General features: G+C 41.3%; 1 protein-coding gene across 2 annotated transcripts; it reads left to right on the forward strand.

The window, feature by feature from the left end:
• The first annotated feature begins 3,550 nt into the window (after positions 1-3,550).
• On the forward strand, positions 3,551-25,258 carry csnk1db (casein kinase 1, delta b). Of its 2 annotated transcripts, XM_034107174.1 has the most exons (10): positions 3,551-4,042; positions 11,713-11,823; positions 12,027-12,175; positions 13,090-13,318; positions 13,440-13,610; positions 14,540-14,688; positions 15,058-15,226; positions 15,457-15,596; positions 19,940-20,010; positions 23,681-25,258. In XM_034107174.1, exons 1-9 carry the CDS (start codon positions 3,967-3,969, stop codon positions 19,970-19,972), a joined length of 1,227 nt encoding a protein of 408 aa, XP_033963065.1. In that variant the 5' UTR covers positions 3,551-3,966; the 3' UTR covers positions 19,973-20,010; positions 23,681-25,258. The 2 variants fall into 2 exon arrangements, with proteins under 2 accessions (XP_033963065.1, XP_033963064.1); XM_034107173.2 differs by lacking the exon at positions 19,940-20,010.
• The last annotated feature ends 57 nt before the right edge of the window (positions 25,259-25,315 follow it).

Here is a 25,315-nt window from a genome sequence, read left to right on the forward strand (position 1 = left end):
AACAAGATGACATCAATGTTTTAACTGAAATTGTGAGCAATTTTTGCAAAATCTCATCTGCTCGAGTCAACTGGGGGAAGGTGAGGCCTTAGCAGGAGGAGAGGGCAGCATTGACCGCTTGTTGTTACCTGGGGGCCTTGGTTGGAAAAGGGCAGGGTTAAAGTACCTGGGTATTTATCTTGGTGATGACACGTTTTGTTTAAAAAACTGGGACGGGATTATAGAGAAAGTGGAAGGCCGGTTAAAGAAGTGGAAGTGGATCCTTCCCAAACTTTCTTTTAAAGGGCGTATCCTTATTTTAAACAAGCTTGTTTCCTCCATGCTGGCTCACCGGCTGGCGTGCACCGACCCGCCCGTAAACCTGCTGTCCAGGGTGCAGGCTCTCATGGTGGACTTCTTCTGGGACCGCATGCACTGGGTCCCTCAGAGCGTCCTGTTCCTGCCAAAGGAGGAGGGGGGACATGGCCTGGTTCACCTGGCAAGCAGAGGGGCGGCTTTCAGGCTCCGGTTCGTCCAGAGGTTCCTGACTGGACCTGCTGACCTGGTCTGGAGACCCGTAGCTCGGGCCTTATTAGAGCGCTGTGGTGGGCTGGGTCTGGCTGAGTCGCTGTTCCTAATGGACCTGAAAGGATTACGCCTGAACAATCTCTCGGGGTTCTATGGAGGTCTCTTCAAGGTGTGGGGACTACTCAGAAGAGAGAGACCAGAGTGCTGTGGCTCACTGTTCTGGCTCCTCAGAGAGCCGGTGGTCCGTGGATCTCGGTTTGTGTGTGGAGTAGGGCCGTCTCTACAACAGAGACTCTGTGAGGAGAAGATCCTCACGCTGGGCCAGGTGGTGGAGGTGTGTGGCCCCCGTCTGGACAACGCTGCAGGCCTGGCCTCACGTCTGAGCCTCAGGTCAGTCCGGGTGATCAGCCTCCTGCTGCAGAGCTGGAAGCAGCAGCTCAGCCAATCAGAGCTGGCGCTGATCGCTGCTCACTGTAACGGACTGAAGTCTCCAAATGACAATGACTCTTTTCCAGAGATGCGATGTTTTCCTGATCTCAGTTGTGAGGGTTTTTTGTTAAAGTTTGACAATGTTACTGATTTTAAGTTTAGCACCATGTCCAACAAAACATTTTATTATTTGGTGACAAAAGTGCTGAATCAGAGCAGACTCCAAGAGCGAGTGGACACGCGGTGGAGAGCCCACCTGGGCCTGACGGAGGCTCAGAGGCCTGAGTGGAGAGCGCTCTCCAGCCTCCGCTGACTAAGAGGGGTGGGGACCTCCAGTGGGGGGACCTCCAGTGGAGGATCCTCGAGGGACCTCCAGTGGGGGGACCTCCAGTGGAGGGCTCTCCACGCTGCGGTAGCTGGTAACGCGTTTGTTTCAGTGATCAACCCCACAGTGTCTGACGCCTGTCCTTTCTGTGAACAGAGGGAAACCATTTTTCATTGCTTTACGGAATGTGGTCGACTCCTTTGTCTTTTTCAGTTACTCACTCAGATGTTGTTTTTGTTTAATGTGGTTTTTTCTAAGACAATGTTCATTTTGGGTTGTCGGTACAGCCAGAAGCAAAAGTGCAAAAGTCAGCTTTTGAATGTTTTGTTGGGGCAGGCTGAAATGGCCATCTACCTCAGCAGGAGGAATAAAGTCGCGGAATCTTTGGATACCGATGCAGTTGTGATTTTCAAGCGGATGGTTAAAGCAAGACTGAAAGCGGACTACGGTTACTTTTGCTTAACCAAAAATGTGGGAGAATTTGAGGCCATGTGGTGCTTTAAAAATGCTTTGTGTTCTGTGGAGAATGAGGATCTTATTTTCAGTAGTTGTCTGAACTGACAATGTGTGTCAATGTGTCTGTTTGGTTATTTGATTTGTGAATAAAAGTGGTTTGAAAAATCAAAAAATCAAATCTCTCTCTCTCTCTCTCTCTCTCTCTCTCTCTCATCAATCAAATGGAATAGATAAATAAGCTGCGGCTGGTATACTAATGTATTGGCTGGCTTTCTGACGGTAACGGCATGAATAAGACTGTATTTGAATATATTTCCATATGACGTTCTACCTTAGATGTTACATTGGAGCATGGCCTACTTCTCTAAAAGGAACTGAGACAGATTGAAGGACTGGTTGCCAAAGGATGTTGTATACAATTATTTTCCATTCTAGCTCACTGTGTTCAGTGCTTTAATTGTGTAATAAACCCAGTAACCTACACAGAATGTTTTCCCCTGTTTATTACAATATTTCCTTTTTTGTGACAAAATGTGTGTCTATGATGTGGATTCTAAATGCTGGAACAACACACAAGATCTTTGTCTCATCCTAACCAAAACTTGTCTGTCTGACAATCGAAACTGATAACAGCAGATTAAATGACATTCATCGGAATAGGGGTAAGGCGTTTTTAACCACTAACCACTATGTCGTATGCAAAGCAAGCAGATTACAGTTTGTTGATACACGTACATCCATTTACAGTACAGAATGAAATTGTGGCCCATTGAAGATGCAGGTGTTGAGTTTTTTTTATTTGGTTCACAATGACCATCAGCAATTATGCACTATAACATTGTCTGCACTGACTTACACACGGCATCTATTGCTATTGCTATGTCTGTCCGTCCTGGGAGAGGGATCCCTCCTCTGTTGCTCTCCCTGAGGTTTCTCCCATTTCCCCCCCTTAAACTGTGGGTTTTCTCTGGAAGTGTTTCCTTGTACGATGTGAGGGTCTAAGGATAGAGGGTGTCGTTTTTCTCATACTGATATTCTGAACAATCTGTGCTGTTGTATTTGCTGTAAAATGTCTCTACTGTAGGCTATTTTTATTTTATGTACAGCACTTTGGCTCGACCAAAAATCGTTTATAAATGTGCTATATAAATAAAACTTGATTTGATTTGATTTGCACAATTTCTCCTGATTCTTACTACAATATGGGCAAAACCACACACTTATTGCATTCATCTGAGCGCAGGCCATGTTCCAAACATGCAAAAATGGGCCTGCATATTTCATTCTAGTTTGGTTTCATGTGCCCTGGCACTGCAGTCAACAGTTCTGTCATCAATTGTGTAAAAGCTGGTGTGTTAAACTTATGTTTATATACATATTTTTATTTCATCTCATTTTTATCTTTGACTGGACAATTTACTTGAACTTCTAATGTTTCTAATTTTATTTTAATTATTGAATATTTTTATTGCATATTATTACTTTAACTTCTTATGTTTATGAAACATTTTTATTTTTGTATTATCTATCTATTTGTCTTTTCTTTGTTTCATTCTAAAATGGACCAAATGTCACAAAACCAAAGTTACCCCCGGATAAATTAAGTAATTTGATTATGATTTGTATGGATTAATTATATATACAGTATATGTTAATTACCTATGTTAATGACCTATTAATTACTATGCAATTTATTATACAAATATATAGTTATTAAATATGAATGATATAATTGCTTGTTAATAACATTTCAGATTTTTTGTATACCATTAAACAAACAGTTTCGGTGTTTTTCCTGGATTTGCCTGTAGTTGCTAGGGGAAGTGACGTCAGCTGCAAATGACAGCTTTCACGGCGGAGGAAAATAACCGACAGCGGAGTGAAGCTGCTTACGATATTAGGGGTTAAGTCCATCAGCAAAATCCGTCTCCATCCTTCTGTTTCTGGGCAATAATGACCCCGAAAATACGGAGAACATAAACTACGATTTTCACACTATCGAACGCTGTCGATATTTTAGGTGTCCGTTCCTCAGAAAGGTAAAAAAGGGATGGTGACATTTGTATTGTTACGGAAGGAGCTGGGATTCTGGGGGGCGGGGGAATGTGAATTAAGGGGGTTGTATATCGGTTAGTGAAGGTGTTATCTGCCGTGGTAACGTAAACAAAAGGTTAAAAGCTAAACGTTAAGGATACGCAACGATAAACTCCCGAAGTACAAACGAAGCAACAGCCTTAGCTATCAGCGAGATGGAGCTGAGAGTAGGGAACCGATACAGACTGGGCAGGAAGATCGGAAGTGGATCTTTCGGGGACATCTATTTAGGTGAGTAAAACATGTTATTTTCATTTTGACAGTACTTTCACCAACCAAATGTGGTTAGACATGTTGGTTTTTAAGCAACATTTTTATCATTACAGAGTTGTATTGGGTTCAAATCACGTTTGTAATAGCCTCTGTAAGCTAACATTTGTTGTTATGTATACGTAACTTAGTAAATTAGCTACTGTAACGTTATTTTGTCCACTGAAATACTGAAAAGGATGAGATGTGAGTTGAACTAGATTGACAGATTTGTGGCATTGCAGGCATTATAGAAGATGCAGGTAAGGCAGCTAGCTTGTTTTTATGACATTATCTCCGATTATACCTGTGAAAACGTCAAATTGCTGCTGGTTTGGATTCATCCTAATGAACATACATCGGTTAATCGACAGTATGTAATGTTATTCTTAAGAACAGGGCTCAGTATAAGTAGATTTAGTCTTAATGCAGTTGTTTGCTTGCAGAGGTGGGAAGTAACTAAGTACATTTACCCAAGTACTGTACTTAAATTCAATTTTGAGGTACTTGTACTTTACTTGAGTATTTACATTGAGGTACTTTTTCTTGAGTATTTATATTTAGTGCTACTTTATACTTCTACTCCACTCGATTTAAAAGGGACATAGTGTAACTGTACTCCACTACATTATTAGTAACAGCTTTAGCTACTTCTAACAAAATGCATCTCTAAAAATTAAACTAGTGGACTAACTCTTTCAGTCACAATATATTTACATATATATATATATATTTTACAATATGTGTTTGTTTACAACAGTACAATTCTACTTGACGCAGCAAATGTATCTAGAAATGTCACATATATATGAATATAAAGACAATTTTACTGCACAATAACTCATGATAAGATAACACATTAAATGTTGCTGATAATCCTTTTGTACTTTGGACTTTTACTAGTAATGAAGTATGTTGACAATAATGTATTGGTACTTTTACTCAAGTAAAGCATCTAAATACTTCTTCTACCACTGTTTCCTATTGGCTTCACTGTTGTGTTTTTCCAGACGACGGGTAACCCTTATTGACACTTTAATTGAAGCCAAAGGTCAATTAACAAACGATACCATCCAGTTTACAGTCTTCACCAAGTTCATAGTCGTACAGTGTATAGCTAAATGAAATGCTTCAAAGTTGAAGCCAAGCCGAAGGCACAATCCACCTAGCATTTCAAATCTCAATGTCATCGTTTTTTCCCCCTTAGTATTTCGGTATCCGTAGATTGACATACAGTTACTTGTTAAGCACATTGGACAGGAAACAGACTTTAATTTAGTTATTCACTAATGTCATAGCAGGGAAGTTGTCAGTTTAGCAAGAGGCATAGGCAGTCTTCTAAATGAAGTCGTAGCCTAAAGGGGACCTATCATGCAAAATGCACTTTGTGATGTCTTTTATACATACATGTGTCCCCGGTGCATGGGGGAAGTCACGCAGCGTCAGAAAATAAAACCCTTTCTCTTTTCCTCCGTACCCAAATCTTTTAAAAACGGGTGTACAACGAGCGGATACAGATTCCATCCGAACTGACGTCAAATCGGCAGCAGACCCACAGAAAGTTGCTATCAGAAACAATGCCTGACGTGTTTTGGATGTAATCTCGTCTTTGTTTACATTAGCAAGCCTCGCTAACACTCAGAGCTAACCTGTACTGTAGAGCACATGTGTTTTAAAAAGCAGAACTCACCTTGCGATAAACCTACAAGAGAAAAAGCATTTTGAGCTCCATACTATTTCAGAAATAATCCTTGACGTGGTTTAAACAAGATGGCGTTTTATCACAGCAGAATTTAAAGGGGACCTATCGTGCAAAATGCACTCTTGTACGTCTTTTATACATGAATATGTGTCCCCGGTGTGTCAGGGAACTCACCAAGTGTCAGCAAATACAACCGTCTGACTGACCCAGATTTGAATTATTTTCAACGTCACAAAAGTGGTGCTCTGCTTAGTGGTCAATTCTCCACCTATCAGGAGAATGAGAGGTTGTGCCACGGCCGGCCATTGCCGCTCGAAAGCGCTGGAGACGCTGTAGTACATATGCCAGGCCTGTACGTGGCGCTGTAGTCTGCCACAAAAGCAGCGAAGAATACTTCCCTTGCATGGTTACCATGGTTGCCCTTCTGTTTATTCTCTGCTGTGGCTCTTTTTCTCCCTCCCCGAGGCAATCGTTTGCGCCTCCTGCTTTAAAACAAATGACTCTCTCTCTATATAATCATATGTAAGGGTGGACAGAGATCTCTTTTTCTCCCCCTCTTCTGACAGCCCAGCAGCTGATCTCAAAGCACGCTCCCCTCTCCTGCAGGGGGGCGTGGTCAGCTGCAGCTCACAGAATCAGCCCCCTGCAAAAACAGCGCTGGAAAGAGCAAATAGAGCGAAATGAGGCATGGCTAAAATGCAGGATCTTTTTGGTATTTTGAAAAAAAAAACTATATTTATATACTTTATATTAGGGATGCACGATATTGGTTTTTTGAAACCGATACCGATAACTTCCTGCTTCTCAAGACCGATACCCGATAATAAAAAAAAATGTACGCCACTAATTATTTTAACGCATGTGTATTTTTTTTCCTCGGCCGCCCCGTAGTTTCAGAGCGCATCGAGTTTAAAATACCATCTACAAGTTGATGCTGACAGCCCCGCTCCTGCCACCCGCTTGTGGTAGACCACACTTCCACGCTCACCGGCAGGCACTGACTGGCCATCTGGAGGACCGGGAGGGTGTGTGTATGTGTGGCCCGAGAGAGAGACCTTACGTGCATTGTTGTTGTTAGCATCTGGTGCTAGCTAGCTGCGCTAACGGATATAAGGAGCTGTTTAAATAAAAACAGAGGAGCGACATTTCGCCACAACTGCGCCGAGCACTTGACTTTATGCAGGAAACCAGACAGTGGGACAGTGTACGAAAAGTCAGCACACTCAGCACGGATACATGAACATGATTGCAGCGTCCAGGCAGCTCCGGTTCGAGCATATGCCTTGAGTTGCACATAGCTCCAACGTGCTATCAGGTGACTGATCAGGTTCGAAGTATTAGGGAGCGCTAACACCACAGTACTGGCAAAACGGGAGGAGCCGAGTGAAAAACAAGCGCCCCTCATCCCAATCCACCCACACCGCAGTATTTTTTCTTTTTTTTACCCAAAAAATATATTGTATATTATCGGGGCTATTAATACTGGTATCGGGTTTATCGGGATGACGTCATAATTCCTAATACTGGACCGATAATTATGGGGCCGATAATTATCGTGCATCTCTAAAAAACATATGACTGTTGTATAACAAGCTACATGATAAGATGAGTGTGCGTTCTGTTAAAGAATCCTCTGTCTGTGAAAATTATATGACTCCAGAGCATGACTGTGGGACTGTTTCTTCTTGTTTTTGTCTTTTATTTATTTTTGTAAAAATGGTTTGCGAATGTGTTTTTTTTTTAAGCAACTATTGTATGGGCATATTTTAATTTCATTGTATTTTATACATAGTAGGGCTGCTCAATTAATCGCAATTACGATTTTGGCTTGCAACGATTATGAAAACAACATAATCTAAATAAAACAATTATTTTTTTTGAATATTTTTCGTATTGGTTTTTCAGTTGAATTATACTTAACGTTCAGGGTAATCAACTGTTAAAAACATACTGTTCACAATTTTTTTTTTCAATAATTGGATGTTTTTAAAGTAAATGGATAATCGTTTTTAATAATCGTGATATATTGACCCAAATAATCGAGATTATGATTTTTGCCATCATCGAGCAGCCCTAACACATAGTGACAATAAAGGCTTCTTTGCTATTAAAGCATGATTAACAGAAACTAGTGTACCTTCCACAGCCCAAACTACTGCCCTATTTCAGTTCTCCTAGGCGGCTTCTTTCAGTTTGCATTACTCATTTGATGTGTATTTACTGCTCAGTAGTCATGTGTGTGTTTGTGATTAAATACACACTGGGAGCACTGGTCTTTCCAGTTGAAGTCATTTATCTCTCAGTCAAAAATAGCTTTAGATTTGCAGGCTTAGAAAACTTCTCTACCTAATTAAAACTTGACTTTGATGTTGTCATGTCGAAAGCAGATGTTGAAGGAGTGGACTTATGTCTTTTCACAGAGCCAGTAATGTGGTTTCTAGATGTTGACATGATTCTATTCTTGATCTAAACCTGTATTTACACAGGACTTATTCACTGACTGTACTGTAGCTGAAACAAGAACTTGGTGTTTGGTCAATTACATGAACCCAGCCGTTGTTATTCACACAACATAATAATCATCATCATCATCATCATCATCATCATCATCATCATCATCATCATCATCATCATCATCATCATCATCATCATCATCATCATCATCATCATCATCATCATCATCATCATCATCATCATCATCATCATCATCATCATCATCATCATCATCATCATCATCATCATCATCATCATCATCATCATCATCATCATCATCATCTTTATTTAAGGCGAGACACGGCAGGCAAAAACATCGTTTTTCAAGTACTGGTCAATTTTGAGATGTTGTGCTATTTTGATTCTATAACATGTTTTCTTTCAGGCTTTTGGAAGGAAAACGTACAAAATACACATTTAAGTGTTTATTTTACTATAGTTTGTCTCTTTGCGTCTGTAGATTTCTCCTAAATTCACCAAAAGTTAGCATTCTAGTAACATAAAGTACCGCGACAGCTGTGTGCACCATGTCATCAGAGATATCGTTGGAAAGCTCCGTCTCTCCTGCACAATCTCATCGGATCCAAATATGGTCATTTCCTTTGTATCAGCAACCAATCGTGAAAGCACAAAGGGGTCTTAAACCAAGAAACAAAATCTCATTGGCTGGTGTCAATTTCTGACAACGTGATTCGTTCAGATGCGTCACGTGGTATGCTAAAACACTTCCTGATTAGCTTTCCGCTAGAAATTGAAATCTCAAAATGGAAAAAAAAACGTTCACAGAGAAGACGACAACAATTGTCACTTGCACGAAGCAAGGTTATACAAAAAACAAATGACCCCGAACATGAAATACCTTCACGGAGTGCGTCGAGGCGCAAGCTGTCATCCAAAGAACAGGAGGGTTTAGCTAGCGCCCCACTGCAATCTTTAAAGGTCGTTTTCTCAAAATGAGTTTTTTCTCCTACTCTGAGCACGTACATACACCAAACCTTCCAGTTATATTCCTATCAATATTCAGGCATGAAAATCACTCACCTTTCGGGGGAAATTCGCCGTTTTGAATCCAAAATAGGTCGTTTGTGTGATTCATGTAGATCTGCAATACAAATATTTTTGGGGTATGGGGGGGTCTGGGACCCGGAGTAATCTGCGGTCGCGAGCTGTTATGTGCCATCATGACACGCATGGTGTTCTTTTTTTATATATTATAATGCAGCGCGAGCTGTGTGCTCGAGTCTTCCTGCCTGTCGGCTCTGCTGCTCCTCGATGATGGTCTAGCTTCAGCAGCCACATTACCTACTGGTGCGTTCGTTAATATTAACTGTGCGGTCCGGAGTCACTGTGGTACAGACTGGACTGCTGGTGAACAGCTGTTAGAACGGGCTGTTCAGGTGTTCAGAGCAGAGCTCCCTGTTGGAGCGCAGAGCGTGATGTGCACTGAAAAGTTTTTCTGTCGCAATATTATCGTTGAGCTAGCTAGCTAGCATATATTGTCACTATCTGCTAACGTTAACTTCAGCCTTCGTTTTCTAATAGTTTTTTTTTCATAGGCTATAAACGGAGGTGGTATAAGTATAGATCTTGTACTAGAGTAAAAGTAGAAGTACTCAGATCTTGTACTTGAGTAAAAGTAGAAGTACTCAGATCTTGTACTTGATTAAAAGCAGAAATACTCAGGTCTTGTACTTGAGTAAAAGTAGAAGTAGCAGAGTGTAGGAAGGAATACTCTGTTAGTAAAAGTACTGCATTCAAAATGTTCCTCAAGTAAAAGTAGAAAAGTATTCTCCTCAAAATATAGTGAAAGTAGCGACAGTAAAAGTAGTCGTTGTGCAGATTGGTCCATTTCAGAATAATATATATGATATGTTTTATAATGATTGATCATGAAAGTGTTCTCAAAGCTGGTAAAGGTGCAGCTAGTTTGAATGACTTTGTATACTGCAGGGTAGCTTGTGGATTTACTCCAGGTGGAACTAAAGTCTGATTCAACACTTGATTAGATTTCACATCATTCATCCACATCTGTAAAGTAACTAAAGGTATTAATACATGTAGTGGAGTCAAAGTACACCATTTACCTCTGAACTGTAGAGGAGAAGAAGAACAAAGTAGCAAAACATTGAAATACTTAAATAAAGTACAAGTATCTCAAAATTGTACCCAAGTATAGTACTTGAGTTTATGAATTTAGTTACTTTACACCAGATGCCATAAAGATAGAAAGACTAAGCCTTGCACAGAGGCATGACAATAGATTCTCAAAATGCTCAACAGTGCTGCCAACATTATAAACTGACTGCTACACAATTAAAATAAATGCTTTTATATATTTCTATTAGATGTGACTCTTTAGCGTTTCTGTTATTAATAACACTGCTGCTTTAGTTGTTTTGACTGCTAAAATCCTCTGTTATTCCTCATTTTAAAGCCGATATTCCGTGGGGTCGGGGGGCTCGGGTCCTTGTCACCTTTTCCATCCTGATGAGTTTGCATCCCTGATAATCCTTAGTAAGGAGGCCATAATATTTTTGACTCATGGCTGAAGTTAAGTTTCTCCAGCTCTCCCCAGGTTGGCAAAAAAATGCATCTCAAAATGCATCAGATTGATGCTTTAAAATATGGAATATTCAAAATGTTCTTCCGGGGGAGCATGCCTCCGGACCCCCCTAGAGAGATAATATGCTTCTCACCTTTTTCACCCCTGACCCGTTTTCATGCCTGAATATTATGAAGGCTTTTACAGAAGGGTTTGTTCATATATCATTCATAGCCTGAATTATACAACATTGTATACCTAAAAATATGGCGAAAATTGATATTTTAGGGCTATTGACAGTATTTTCTGATTTATGGAGTGATAAAAAGAGATATCCAATATCCCTTCTGTAAAAGGCTTTGAACCTGGCTTGATCCAAAGTTCAGATTTCGATTCCTGAAATGTGTTAAAATATGTGCATATTTAATGAGATAATGGATAGTTTGCATATTTAAACATGCTATTTCAGAAAACTTGTAATACAAAAAACAATTGCCTTATTGTAAGTAATTAACTGGAGAAATTTCTAGCTGATACCTTTAAGTTAAAAAAAAATACCCTATTCACCTGGGGTGGCTCGCCTTAAAGAGACCTTTAAAGAGGTCCATAATGTTTTCTTTATTCAGCTGTTTAACCTTATGGTTCAGTCACCTTTTGTAAACAGTCGGAATGGATGTGCAAACTGTCTAAGATGGTCGTACAAATTGCACCATACACCTGTCCTAGAGAAATCTCCTTCTGTGAAACAACTTGCACACTTGGACATTTCACATTGAGAGGTTGTGCACAACATTGCAGCTTAACTAATACATGTGGTGAGGAGTTACAGGGACAGTTGCTGCATGTGTCCACAACTATATATGCAACATTGTGGCTACAGACGAGTAAACTGAGAATCCATTTGTCCTTTTTCAGGCACAGACATTTCAGTGGGTGAAGAGGTGGCCATTAAGTTGGAATGTGTGAAGACCAAACACCCCCAGCTCCACATCGAGAGCAAGATCTACAAGATGATGCAAGGAGGAGGTGAGTTCAGTTTCCATCTTTCCATGTCATCAGCCCCACCTCACCGTCCTCATTACTTTGATCTACTTTGTTTTCCTGCTATCTTCTTCATTGTTTGTTCTCTATTTTGCCTTCAGCTTGGTGAAATACATCACCATGAGGTGTTCTCCTGAGATTTGTGTGTTCTTCCCATTGTAATTGTGTTTGCTTCTATGTTTTTGCAGTGGGTATTCCAACTATAAAGTGGTGTGGAGCAGAAGGAGACTACAACGTGATGGTGATGGAGCTGCTGGGGCCCAGTCTGGAGGATCTCTTCAACTTCTGCTCTCGCAAGTTCAGCCTGAAGACAGTCCTGCTGCTCGCTGATCAGATGGTGAGACCGCCTACGATTTTCTCTCACACACACACACACACACACACACACACACACACACACACACACACACACACACACACACACACACACACACACACACACACACACACACACACACACACACACACACACACACACACACACACACACACACACACACACACACACACACACACACACACACACACACACACACACACACACACACACACACACACACACACACACACACACACACACACACACACACACACCTTATGATGCAAAGCCTCCTTTCAGATTGCATCACACTTTCCACCACTCATCCAGGGCATCTGAAGATGAGAGCAGACCGGGCTTCAGTGTTTATTTGGTCCCGTCATTGAGACATACGGGCACTTGCTACTAGAATATCAGATATTTTTCTGGTATATCATTTTTTTCCATTTCGATTAATCAGAAGAGATGGAAGCCTTTTTCTAGTATTGAGTTTATCCTAAAGAAGGTGATTCCTTGGATATATTTCAGGAAAAAGATTGCTGATAGATCTTTGCAGCAACGAGATATACATTTTTGTTGTTATTGTTATCTAATAAATAATGACTGCACTTACATAGTGCTTTTATACCTCAATGTTTGCAATGTAATGGCCTCTCATTCACACACACATGTGGAAAGGAGGGGATAACATAGCCAACCCTGTGTTAATGGTCCACAGACAAAAATAATTGAATACCATTTGAAAGGCCAATGGTATGCTTCACATCATGTTTATCAAGATCAGTCAGTCATCTGCCCATTGTCCTCCCACAAAATATGACCTAGCTAGTGTACAGAAGGATCTTTCAGACGCTTGAACTGTGGGATTGAGTTTGCCAAATATCCTCACATGATGGTGTTGTGAGCTTATTTTTCTCTTTCCTCCCTTACAGATCAGTCGTATTGAGTACATTCACTCCAAGAACTTCATCCACAGAGATGTGAAGCCCGATAACTTCCTGATGGGTCTGGGCAAAAAGGGCAACCTGGTCTACATCATCGACTTTGGCCTGGCTAAAAAGTATCGCGATGCCAGAACACACCAGCACATCCCCTACCGAGAGAACAAGAACCTGACCGGCACCGCCCGCTACGCCTCAATCAACACACATCTGGGGATTGGTAAATAACACACAAAACACTCAGAATAGGCTTTAAGCACATTGTTGTATTTCTTAGGCAGTGAATTGAAAGTTACAGTGCAGTATTGACCCTTCTCTTTGTCTGTTGCTCCCCTCTACAGAACAGTCGAGGCGTGATGACCTGGAGTCACTGGGCTATGTTCTCATGTATTTTAACCTCGGCTCATTGCCCTGGCAAGGCCTCAAGGCTGCTACCAAGAGGCAGAAGTATGAGCGGATCAGTGAGAAGAAAATGTCCACCCCCATTGAGGTTCTTTGCAAGGGATACCCCTGTGAGTATCTACTTGTTTTAGGTTTCCTTCATTATAAATTATCCAAAAAATACACTAAAACACAAATTAATAAGTCGTTGTAATGCTTCAATCCCTGTACTCAACAGGCTTAGATTTGTAATAGGCATTTAACAAAATACTCTTGCTCAGCAAAGATGGGGAAACACTGGTAATGTTCATTTAAACAGTAGGATTTTACTTGTATACGGTAAGTTAAGCGTTCATTCTCAGTAACAGTTAATGCTCATTATAAGGCACTTGTCATACTGACACAACATCTTTTAAAGGCCACCTGCCTGTCAGCAACACAACTATTTGGCAAACATAAAAAGAGGTGGAAACTTGGCAGAGACAACCTGGTTCACATTCATTTAGTGACTAGCAACGTATTACAATACAGTGTACAATGCAGGAAGAAGAGAACATATTGTACAAGTGTGGAAGACATTGAGCAATAGACTTTACATTCGTGACTTTCATTCATTTTGTATGAACAAAACATTTTGACAGTGGCCCCTTAAGGACTGGGAATATGATAAGTTAAGGATTACCACATATTTAGACTTTATGGCAGCTTCAAAAGAAGGGAGTTACCACCTTTGTTTCGTGTAGCATGTCCATATTGACACAAGTTTAAACATGCATTTTAAGTGCATGATCTACACAGCTTAGAACTTGCTCCTGCACTGCCAGTGGTGTTTAAGAAATGTTAAACACCCAAGAAATGTTTTAAACATATTAAAAAAAAAATGGAATTAAGACCTGCTTTGATTTGTCAAAAATGTGAAGCAACGAATAAAAGGGACATGGCATTTAATTGGTTTTTGCTTTTGATAAAAGTATTAAGATATTTCAAAAATGATTTTGACCAATCATAGTCACTCGGTCATCCCATCAGCTAAGAGATGTTTTCTTGTTCTCTACCACAGCTGAGTTTGCAACCTACCTGAACTTCTGTCGCTCCCTGCGCTTCGATGACAAGCCGGACTACTCGTACCTCCGGCAGCTCTTCAGGAACCTGTTCCACAGACAGGGCTTCTCCTACGACTATGTGTTTGACTGGAACATGCTCAAGTTTGTGAGTACTAATTATATTCTCAACTGTATAATATAAGCTATAATTAAAAATCAAATGTTTGTAGATACCTGTCTTGATTTGTTGGAGAGTGTTGACATCTTGGTATTTTATATCTGATAAATAAAAGGGAAAACTGATTTTAGTTTGAAGTAATTTCGCCTATATGAGAAGAATGCTGACAGGAAATGACATCATGTTATTAATTTGTTTTACCACTCAATGTGCGGTCAGTGACTCACGTGTATTTCTACCATGCCTACTTTTCATTCTCGAGCTCTTACACTTAAAGGCTTCTCGAGAACTGCAACTAGGTCCAAACCTGTCCCATAAAGAAGGAAGTGGTTTTTGTTTCTTTTTTGTTTCACACAGGGAGCCAACCGTGCAGCAGAGGAAGCAGAGAGGGAGCGGCGGGACCGGGAGGACAGGCTGAGGCACGGCAGAACCCCGGGGGCCAGAGCAGTCCCTGCTGCATCTGGGCGGCCCCGAGCAGCCGTAGAGGGAGCCCCAGCCACCCCGCTAACTCCCACCTCACACACAGGTCAGTTCCTCATGCAAATACTGGTAAAACCATCAGTGCAGTGCAGTTAGGATTGTAATGTTAAAGTATAGACTTCAGTGGTATACCATAATGTACCAGCAGTAAAAAGTGTGGATAGTTATAGGTAGGAATGTTGTTTAATGATGGAAGTATCAGAATAAATAGATCAAATAGTGTTTATTATGATCGCCACATGCATTCCCTCCTCATGTTTGATCTCTGGTCTCCAGCGAACACGTCCCCTCGACAAGTGTCCGGGATGGAGCGTGAGAGAAAGGTCAGCATGCGCCTGCACCGCGGAGCTCCTGTCAACGTGTCCTCCTCAGATCTGACAGGACGGCAGGACACCTCCCGCATGTCCACTTCACAGGTAAAACTCACCCCTGAAGACGCACCCGCTCTCTTCTTATTGGCCCAATTCCAATCCAGCCACTTAACTCTGTTAACTTAACTGTTTTCTAGACTAGAAACATGTGTATTTTACGCTAAATACAATGTAATCTATAGGTTGTTTAACCTGTTAAACCCGAGAGGCCCCTAATCCGGGGCCTGCGGGGTGTTTTTTCACGAAACTGTGTCTCAGGGCTTCTTGATATTTAAAAGCCTATTAATGTGTCATACCCATTCAACGGGAAGAAACTCAGCTAACTGACGATACAAACCGCTTTTACTGAAACAAAACACAAGTCTCACAAGAAGCGGCTAAATGAGCCCTTGGCACTTGGCACAGAACTCAAGGTAAACATACCCTTATTACTTATCGTAACTGCACATACAATATATCAGATTAAAGCTGAGATTCCACAGATTCTATAGGTATTAGTATCATCACTGAGCGATCAGAGCTCGCGACAGGGGAAGCAAACACAGACATCACAACACGTAGCTTTACGGAGCAAAAACGGGAGATCGTCTCACCTTAGCTGTTGTTCTGATCAGAAGTTGTGTTCAATGGCATTAAAACGATAAAAACGCTGCTGAAGGTTAATCCAATGTGTCTGTGTCACTTTGAAATGTTTACTGATAATCCATCATTCCATTTTTATGTCAGAAACTGAGATTTCATATTAGCTGCTAATGATAGCCACCAGAGTGTATCGCAGCTTCCGGTTCCGGAAGGCATTCTGGCTGCGCATCACTCATTCACCAATGGGTAATGTTTAGATGGATTCTCAGAACTCCCCCTCGATTCTATTGGCTCTAACGGTTAAAAAGAGGTGTCAATCATCAAAATCGACGAGGGGGGCCAGAGATATGGAAAATGCACCCAAATGACCACAGAAATGTTTTTTTTCTTCTAAATCTCTCTAAAAAGGTTAAATGTCAAATGTTTTGCATCAATCTTGATACAGGGTACTTATTATGTTATAGTTTGGATTCCTAAAGCTTTTAGTGTACTATCCCATCATTCAAGGGTGGTTTTCACTATAAAACCATTTCTTTTTGGACGAACACAATAATTAAAAAAATTGTACTATGTTCAATCTGAATTTACTTTTAAAATTTAAAAAAATCTATATTGATTCTGACTTTTCTAAAAAGATTATCAATTTACCCCTTTTAGAAGTTAAGTTATAGTAATTTGTTCTGGGAATGTTATTTTCGAACCTGAGACCTGAAAAACAGGCTCTGGGGTTAACAGGTTTAAGACCTTACGAGATAATTAAATGTCTGTTTTAATTTGAGAAGTTGAAATGTTTACATTTAACGTAGACTATTCCATTATATACACAAAACATCGTTGCACGTGGTCAGTAAGAGCAGCTGGTTGCCCGTCCACGCTTATTGGCTTGGAAGGGCACTTAATCAGTGTAAGAAAAAGTTTTTAGAAAGTACTTGTCCATGGACGAGTGAGTTTGTCAATTTACTTGTCCGAATGCATTTTTCACTTGTCCAGAAAAATCGATCGGCATCGTATTTTACATTTTCCCTCGGTTTTTACGGTACAATTTCACTGCATCACACATAGGGTTGGTTATCGTTTGCTTTTGAACGATTCCGGTTATGTTTTTCGATTCCGGTTCTTTTCGGGTCTCGATTCTGGTTCTTTGAGAGGGTAAAAATAAGTCCCATGACAAACTGGGAGAAAAATATGAAAACATTAAGTCAAATCTGTATTCCTATTTACAAATCACTTCATACTGTTTCATTTTGTTACGGTTATTGAATACAGTTATATACAAATAATTGTTTTGTTAGTTCTAAGTGGTGCAGTTTGAGAATGTACAATTGGCCCAGTCTTCTCTGATGTTACAATACAACCTGCCGGTGAGACAGAGTCCAAACCAGAGTTCCCGTTAGAATATTTTTTCGGCGGTCAACATGTCCGTTAAAGTTTAAATCTTCCGGACAAAATTTGAGACAACGGTCTTCTTTGTTATTTATTGAGCTTTAAAACAAATTGATATGATTCGATATTAAACAAGCTAATTATAGTAGATTAACTATTTAAAAGGGTACAGTAATTTACAATAACACAGGAATAATAAACGGAGCGCCCTCTCCCTCTCCTGACAGCCCATCGTCAGTATCATGCAGCTCGCGGATCAGTAATGAGTGACCCGACAGTAAAACTAAACATATCTATAACTAGTTTAGGTAGTTTGAGACGTAATTAAAATAGCTACGTGTGATATTCTAACCTGAAGTGTGTGTTTTGTTCCGTTCACCACTGCATGTGATCATGCAGAGCTGCGTGTCCACTCGTCAGCAGCAGCTGATCTCTCTCTCTCGTCAGATTAGACTTCACTCGCGTTTATGTCCATATCGATCAGATCCAGCTAGTTCTAGCTAATGATATGACTACCTGCTTATTAAAAGACACCTAAACAATAAGCGTCGCTATGCAACCGGGTGAGGCCACAAAGTATAGCGCAGCATTATGCATTTGTTTACATGCCCACCGGAACCCCGAGGCATTACCAACAGATCAATGCACAATCAACCAATCCAGGACATCTCTTTCTCCACATTAAGTGTTAGACATTAGAATTGACTATTCTTGTCTGTCACATAAGTGGCGGAAGTTGCGCAACTGATGCGGTGTTGCGCTAAACGGAAATTATTTTTGACCGGATGCTTTGACCGGAGAGATTTAGATTTGCCGGTCTTCAGCATATTTTGCCGGTCATAGTCCGGTAATTACCGGCTAACGGGAACTCTGGTCCAAACACACAGCCTGTGTGTCCTCCAATACACATGCTGCAGCTGCCCAGCTACTCACTGTTTGTAAAAGTAAATAAATAGTATTTTAATTTCAATAATGTACTTTCTATACCCTGCTTCATAAACAATACTGACATCCCTCTGCTCCACCGAGTCTGGGGGTCCGGGGATGTGAGGACAGCGCGAGGACACAGACAGGGAGGCTGCTTCACTTCATAAAGGAAATGGCGGTCAATATTAACAACACAGGAGCTAAAACGCTTAATAACCTTCATTACGTGTTAGAGAAAGAACATAAGAAAGTTTGACAAAGATACGGCTGTTAAACGGGCAGCGGATGCGCTGTGTGTAGAAAGAGAGAGAGAGAGAGAGACGCTGAGCTGCAGCACCGTGCAGCGATCAGCTGATACGGAGCATAGAGAGAGAGAGCTGCAGTCCGCCGGGCTCGGCCTCCGCCTCCGGTCCTCACAACTCTTATTAATCACGGTACCGGACAATTGTTATTTGTTCCTACTCGGAACCGAGTTTTGCTTCCCAACCCTGCCACTGTGCTACACTTCCCGCTCCGCCCCCGTCTAACAGTACAGAAAGCGGCGAGATGCATTTCCTTAGGAATCGACAAGCAAAACCACAACAATGGCGGAAATGCATCAATCTGGTGCATTTTGAGGGGAAAATAAAGAGACTAGATCTATGGGAACACCTATATGAAACATAACTGTATACATTTCAATAATCATAAAATCATGGCCATAACCAATAACATACCATTTCCAATATGAAAAAACACTGATACCCTCAAATGGAAATATGTGTTTACATAAATGGTGACCAAACCATTTGAGACCCACTGAGAACTTAGACTAAGTTAACTATCTAAACACTCAGAGTCCTTTCCCTCACCTGAGCTGAGGTTATCCCGAGCTTGAATGACACACAGAGACCAATCAAGGGCTTTGATTTATGATCTGTATGACAGTGGCCATGTCGGCAGGCCACATCATGTAGACAGGCCACATCATGTAGACAACCAGTCACCCTGTGTGAGGCAGTCCACTTAACAGGCCAGGCCATCGGGAAACCCCCCGGTCCTCCCGATGGCCAGTCCGGGACTGGGTACAGGAGGCGTAGAGCGAGGGGTCATTGTCCACAAGTTAATCGATCGCAGATGGCGTCGTGGTCACAGACCAAAAAAAACAAAACCTAAATGGGTCGTGAAATATACTTGGGCGGCCGTTAATATACCTGGGCGGCCCGCCCAAGTAAAGTCTGTGTGGGAAACCCTGCAGTTAGATTTACATTTGAATGGTAATATAAATGTTGTCTTTATGGAAGTCTGTATCTTGCTACTTCATAGGATTAGCATTAGTCTACATGATTTAAACTAGACTGATGTGTAGTCCTTCAAACAGTGCTCAGATCCAGAACAGTCCTGATGCTGTTCCACCAGCCACATGTGTCCTGTTCCTCCAGCTGTTAGGGCTGGTGCAGGCTGTGGGTTCTGACTTGACATATTGGGCCTTCTCTCTCCCTTCCCCCCAACCTCAGAATAGTATTCCCTACGAGCATCACGCCAAGTAGACGCTCGCCACGTCCTTGTGTGACGGCAGCAACACTGGGTGAGTCCTGCACAGCACCGGGATGCATGGCTCCAACCTCCAGTTCTACACCTGGCTGCACTGAGTCTCGCTTTATTCACCACTGTGCTTAGAGAGAGACTAGAACAGTCATTAAACTGTAGGGCTGCCCCCCCAATAGTCAACCAAATGTTCGTCAGCTAAAAAAGTCTTAGTCATGCAAGTTTTGTTGCATCAGCCTGAAAACCCCTCAAACTTCATTTGGGAGTTGTGCCATGATTTAAATGTACTTTTGTTAATAATGTCAAGAAATCCTAACTGTGGGATCATTTCACACCTTCCAATTGTACGGATATATGAATAATATACCTGTAACATTCTTTCTTAGACCTTGAAATGAAGCCATTTTGTGAAGCCAAAATAAAAAATATGTATATTTAATAATCATCAAAATATGATGAACGTGTGACCACCAGTCGATTAACCCCTGGAAGTGACAATTACTGGTTGACTCGGAACATCTTTGGTTAAGGGCAGCCCTATTCAGTTATACAGCCACTTTGCTGACGATGACATCACAGCTGCATCATTGAACAGTCAGATACTGACCATAACAAGCAGCGCAGGGAAGTCCTCTGAGAACTGGATTGGAAAATGCATCGCAGTGCATCACAGCCCAACTATGTGACTCCCTTCTTCCCTCCCCATGGGTGACGTAATGTCCCTTTACTCAGATCTGTGGCTTGTTGCTTGCACTGTTGCTGTGAAGCAATTGTTATCCTCCAATAGGGATGTGTCCCTACAACCCCCCGCCTTCCAGCCTTGCTTGGTGCAGTCCAATGTTCACCTGCAGATTCCCCCCCCCCCCCCCCCCCCTGGCCTTTCCACCAAGCACCTGCATGATATGAAGCTTCTTATCTGCATGTCAGCGTTCAGCTTTGTCCTGGCTGTGGCTGAGAGCATGTTCTGAAAGGAAAAGTGTTTCTTTTGCTTCCTAGTGTTTAAAGAAAAAGACAAGGAACAGATTATGTATACACAGTGTCTCAAAGAGGTTTTGGCAGTTACATGTCCTCGAGGTTTGCTGAACATGACTACCAGGATAACACCCAGAAGATGAATAACCATGCAGGCCTTTTCCACTGCAGGAAGTGAACAAACTGTAACTTCAGGTGTAGCAATTATGACACATTCTGCTTTTATTTCCGCTGTACTTTCCAGATGAGTTCATGAACCTGAATTTTAACACACGTCTAAATATCAGAGGGCAAGTAATGCAACAGTTGGTTTGCAACACCGCAATTATCAATGTGCAAAATGTGTTTATAGGAGCAATATGTTTGCATATTTTTCTTGTGACTGTATTTTTGAGCCTTGTCTTATAGGCAAGGCAAGGCAAATGTATTTATATAGCACTTTTCAACACAAGGCAATTCAAAGTGCTTTACAAAAAACGAAAGACATTAAGAAAATGGCATTTAAAATCAGTCATTAAAAAGAAAAGCTAATAAAATAAACATTAAAAGAAAAAATACATGGATAAAAGTTAAAGTGCAGTTTAAGATATGAACAGTTCAATTAAAAGCAGCGACAAAAAGAAAAGTCTTCAGCCTGGATTTAAAAGTAGTAAGAGTTGCAGCGGACCTGCAGGTTTCTGGGAGTTTGTTCCAGATGTTTGGAGCATAATAACTGAACGCTGCTTCTCCATGTTTAGTTCTGACTCTGGGGACAGAAAGCTGACCAGTCCCTGAAGACCTGAGAGATCTGGATGGTTCATAATTTAGCAGTAGGTCAGAAATGTATTTTGGGCCTAAACCATTCAGTGCTTTATAAACCAGCAGCAATATTTTGAAATCAATTTTTTGACACACAGGAAGCCAGTGTAAAGACTTCAGAACAGGAGTGATGTGATCCACTTTCTTAGTGTTAGTGAGGACTCGAGTAGCGGCGTTCTGAATCAGCTGCAGCTTTCTAATAGATTTTTTTAGTGAGACCTGTGAAGACACCATTGCAGTAGTCCAGTCTACTGAAGATAAAGGCATGGACAAGTGTTTCCAAATCCTGCTGTGACATTAGTCTTTTAATCCTAGATATATTCTTTAGGTGATAGTAGGCTGATTTAGTAACTGTTTTAATGTGACTGTTGAAACGCAGGTCAGAGTCCATGACTACACCTAGATTTCTGGCTTTATCTGTTGGTTTGAACATTGCAGACTGAAGCTCAGCGCTAACTTTTAAACATTCTGCCTTGGCTCCAAAAACCATTACCTCAGTTTTATCTTTGTTTAATTGGAGAAAGTTCTGACACATCCAGTCATTGATTTGTTCAATGCACTTACTCAGTGTTTGAATTGGAGCATAGTCTCCTGGTGAAATTGTTACGTACATTTGTGTGTCATCTGCATAGCAATGGTAACTTATTTAGTTGTTTTTCATTATCTGAGCCAGTGGTAGCATGTAGAAGTTAAAGAGAAGAGGCCCCAAGATGGAGCCTTGAGGAACCCCACATGTCATATTTGTCAACTCAGATGTGTATTTACCTATAGAAACAAAGTTGTTTCTGTCCTTTAAGTAGGATTCAAACCAATTTAGAACTGTTTCCGAAAGTCCCACCCAGTTTTCCAGTCGGTCTAGTAATGTGTTGTGGTCAACAGTGTCAAACGCAGCACTGAGAACTAATAATACTAACACCGAAGTTCTGCCACTGTCTGTGTTTAAGTGGATGTCATTAAAGACCTGTACAAGAGCAGTCTCAGTGCTGTGGTTTGGACGAAAGCCTGACTGGAACACATCGAAACAGTTATTTAAATGCAAGAAATTACTCAACTGTTGAAAAACAACTTTTATAGAATGAAGGAGTTGTTTTTGGAGTAATCATCTTTGCTCAGTCCACTTCATGTATATCTTGGGGCTGCTTGAGAGCTCAGCCGCTAATCATTTCACTCCCTAACCCTCCTAGTTTTGGAATTTCATAAATGTTTGTAAATGTTTTGCGTGATGTAAGCTGCACTGTAAGCCCACCCTATTAGTGTTCCTTCCCTGCATCACATATAACATTTGTGTTTCTTAATGAAATGCTATAAATGTATTCCTTCCCTGTCCATTTTTCACCTGACAGAACTGATGTTATTTTTGCTTGATATTGTCCGTAGCCAGAAAATGATCTGATATTGTTACAAGGTACCAATCAGCAATCTCTAGTTACTACCAGCTGTTACTCCAGTTTAGAAATTGGGTCGTTTTGAACGTGAGTATTAAATGCTTTCGGTGAATTTGTGACTCTAAAACACATCTAGACTGTTGATGAATGTAGATGCTACCCACATGTTGATTCAGAAGGTGTGACGGTACAGATAAGCATGCATGTAAATCTATAAGGAGCAGTGTGTAACTTCTAAGGGGATCTTTTAGAGGAAATGGAATATCAGCGTTATGTTTCCATCAGTGTATCGTCACCTAAAACAAAAGTTAGTGGAGGACGAGTCACCCAGAACTGAATAGGGAGCCGTTCCTCTTCAGGGAAACTTCTGTTGCACGGACATGTTCCTACAGTAGTCAGAACAGACACACCTATTCAAAATAGGTGTGTCTGAGAGAGGTGGGGGGGGGGGGGGGTTCAGTTGGAAGCCTCCAGATCCTACACACTGCTCCTCTAATGCCCCTAGGGGTGTGTTAGTTTCTGATCCTCCCATTTCCTGTGCTGTGTTTCCCCCAGATGATGTCCGGTGTACAGACTGCTGGTCTCCATCTTCTAGCTCCTCGATGAGCCTACCCACAATGCACCCTAGCGGACCAGGCCCTTCCCACTAAGAAGCAATCTTAATATTCTTACTAACTACTATTCCTAACTACAGCTACCATTGGGAGCACCTTCTGACTCACTGCCTTCTGACTGCTCTCAGAACAGCTGTCTCATTCAGACTCTGGTCCTCTCCCAGAACCTTTAACATTGACCAGACCTCGGGAAGACTCCGTCTGCTTTTTAAGGAGACGTAAAAACAAACCACCACCACTAGAGTCTGAATGGACAGTGCTGTGTCTGAGGCTAACATGGCAGCCGGACGCACTGACGAGAGTTGAGACTCCTTCCTCTGCAGAAGCATCTGTCATCGAAGACCCCACATTTCCACTGTTACTTCGATACCTGATCAATAAAATCTCTCTTTTGTGCAGTAAAATGTATAAAAATAAAGCAGCAGCTCTTCATTTTATATATATATATATATATATATATATATATATATATATATATATATATATATATGGGTAATTGTTGGGATGTGATACTTTTCATTCCCACTGACCACTTTTCCTGATTTAATGATGGCCACCACCACTGATGGGGCTCTCTTCAGTAACTATATAGCCATTTGTATTAAATAAAAGGAAAGTACTTCTTTGCATGTTTTAGGGGTGAGCCTTCAGCGTCAGGTGTGGACTCGACTGCTAGTTGAACCCCTGAACGTACCACTAATCTGCTTTGGTATGTTGGGTGATGGAGGTTGTGTGTTCACACGCTAGTTGGCAATATGTTCTGTCTTCACCTCCAGGCTCCGGGTCCAATGAGCCCGCTTCCCCTTCTAGTGTTCCATACTAAGGAAGTGCACTTTACGTACGGGGCAAGGACATCATCTAGCATATTTTACCAGGTGTCCATTCACTGTACAGAGACATTTTTTTTCTTATTTGTATAATTTCCAAGCTGTGAATTACTTGTAATAATGTTGTAAAAATGTTTGCTCATCTGTCGATGGGTGTGGCTTGCTAGGGACCTGAGTTTGAGATGCCTAGATGTAGTAGTGTCCCATCAGCTGGCCCCTGCAGAGACATGGAGGGACTGCAGAGAGCGTGCTGTTGGCAGGGAAGATGAATGTGAAAGACTTTTTGTGCGACATGTTTGCTGTCACTGTTCTTGGTATTCTTGGTTCAGTGATCGGCCACCAATGTGACAAACTGCAGTATCGGGCACTGAAATGCATTCTTTGTGAATCCTCTTAAACACTTTGTGAAAGCATTCTTTGAGAGGAAAGCTGAACTTCTACAGCAGCAGTGGAAGTTTGTTTTCAATCTGGACACTTCTCTGCCATGTCTTTCAGAATGAAATGGTTGTACTTCATTCTTCCTGCTGCTGCTCCTCTAATATTGGATTTTGACCCTTGACCTCTTCGGTCAGCCGCTTTACATCGTGTGAATTATGTAAGCAAACAGATCAGCGAGATTTACTTTCTCACATTTATATTTGCCACTGTATTTGTGTACTTAAACTGTAAATAAATGAATTACTTGTACATAGTTCCTGCTCATGAATCAGTTCATCTGTGAGTCCTACAAAACAGAACACACGTCATTT

This window comes from Pseudochaenichthys georgianus, chromosome 19 (genome assembly GCF_902827115.2).
Source record: "Pseudochaenichthys georgianus chromosome 19, fPseGeo1.2, whole genome shotgun sequence".
In the NCBI taxonomy this organism is placed as follows: Eukaryota; Metazoa; Chordata; class Actinopteri; order Perciformes; family Channichthyidae; genus Pseudochaenichthys; species Pseudochaenichthys georgianus.

Coding starts and splice junctions, on each gene's coding strand:
- csnk1db (XM_034107173.2), top strand. CDS start 3,967: ATGGAGCTGAGAGTAGGGAACCGATACAGACTGGGCAGGAAGATCGGA. Junction 11,824..12,026: donor CAAGATGATGCAAGGAGGAG/GTGAGTTCAGTT, acceptor ATGTTTTTGCAG/TGGGTATTCCAACTATAAAG. Junction 15,227..15,456: donor AACTCCCACCTCACACACAG/GTCAGTTCCTCA, acceptor TCTGGTCTCCAG/CGAACACGTCCCCTCGACAA.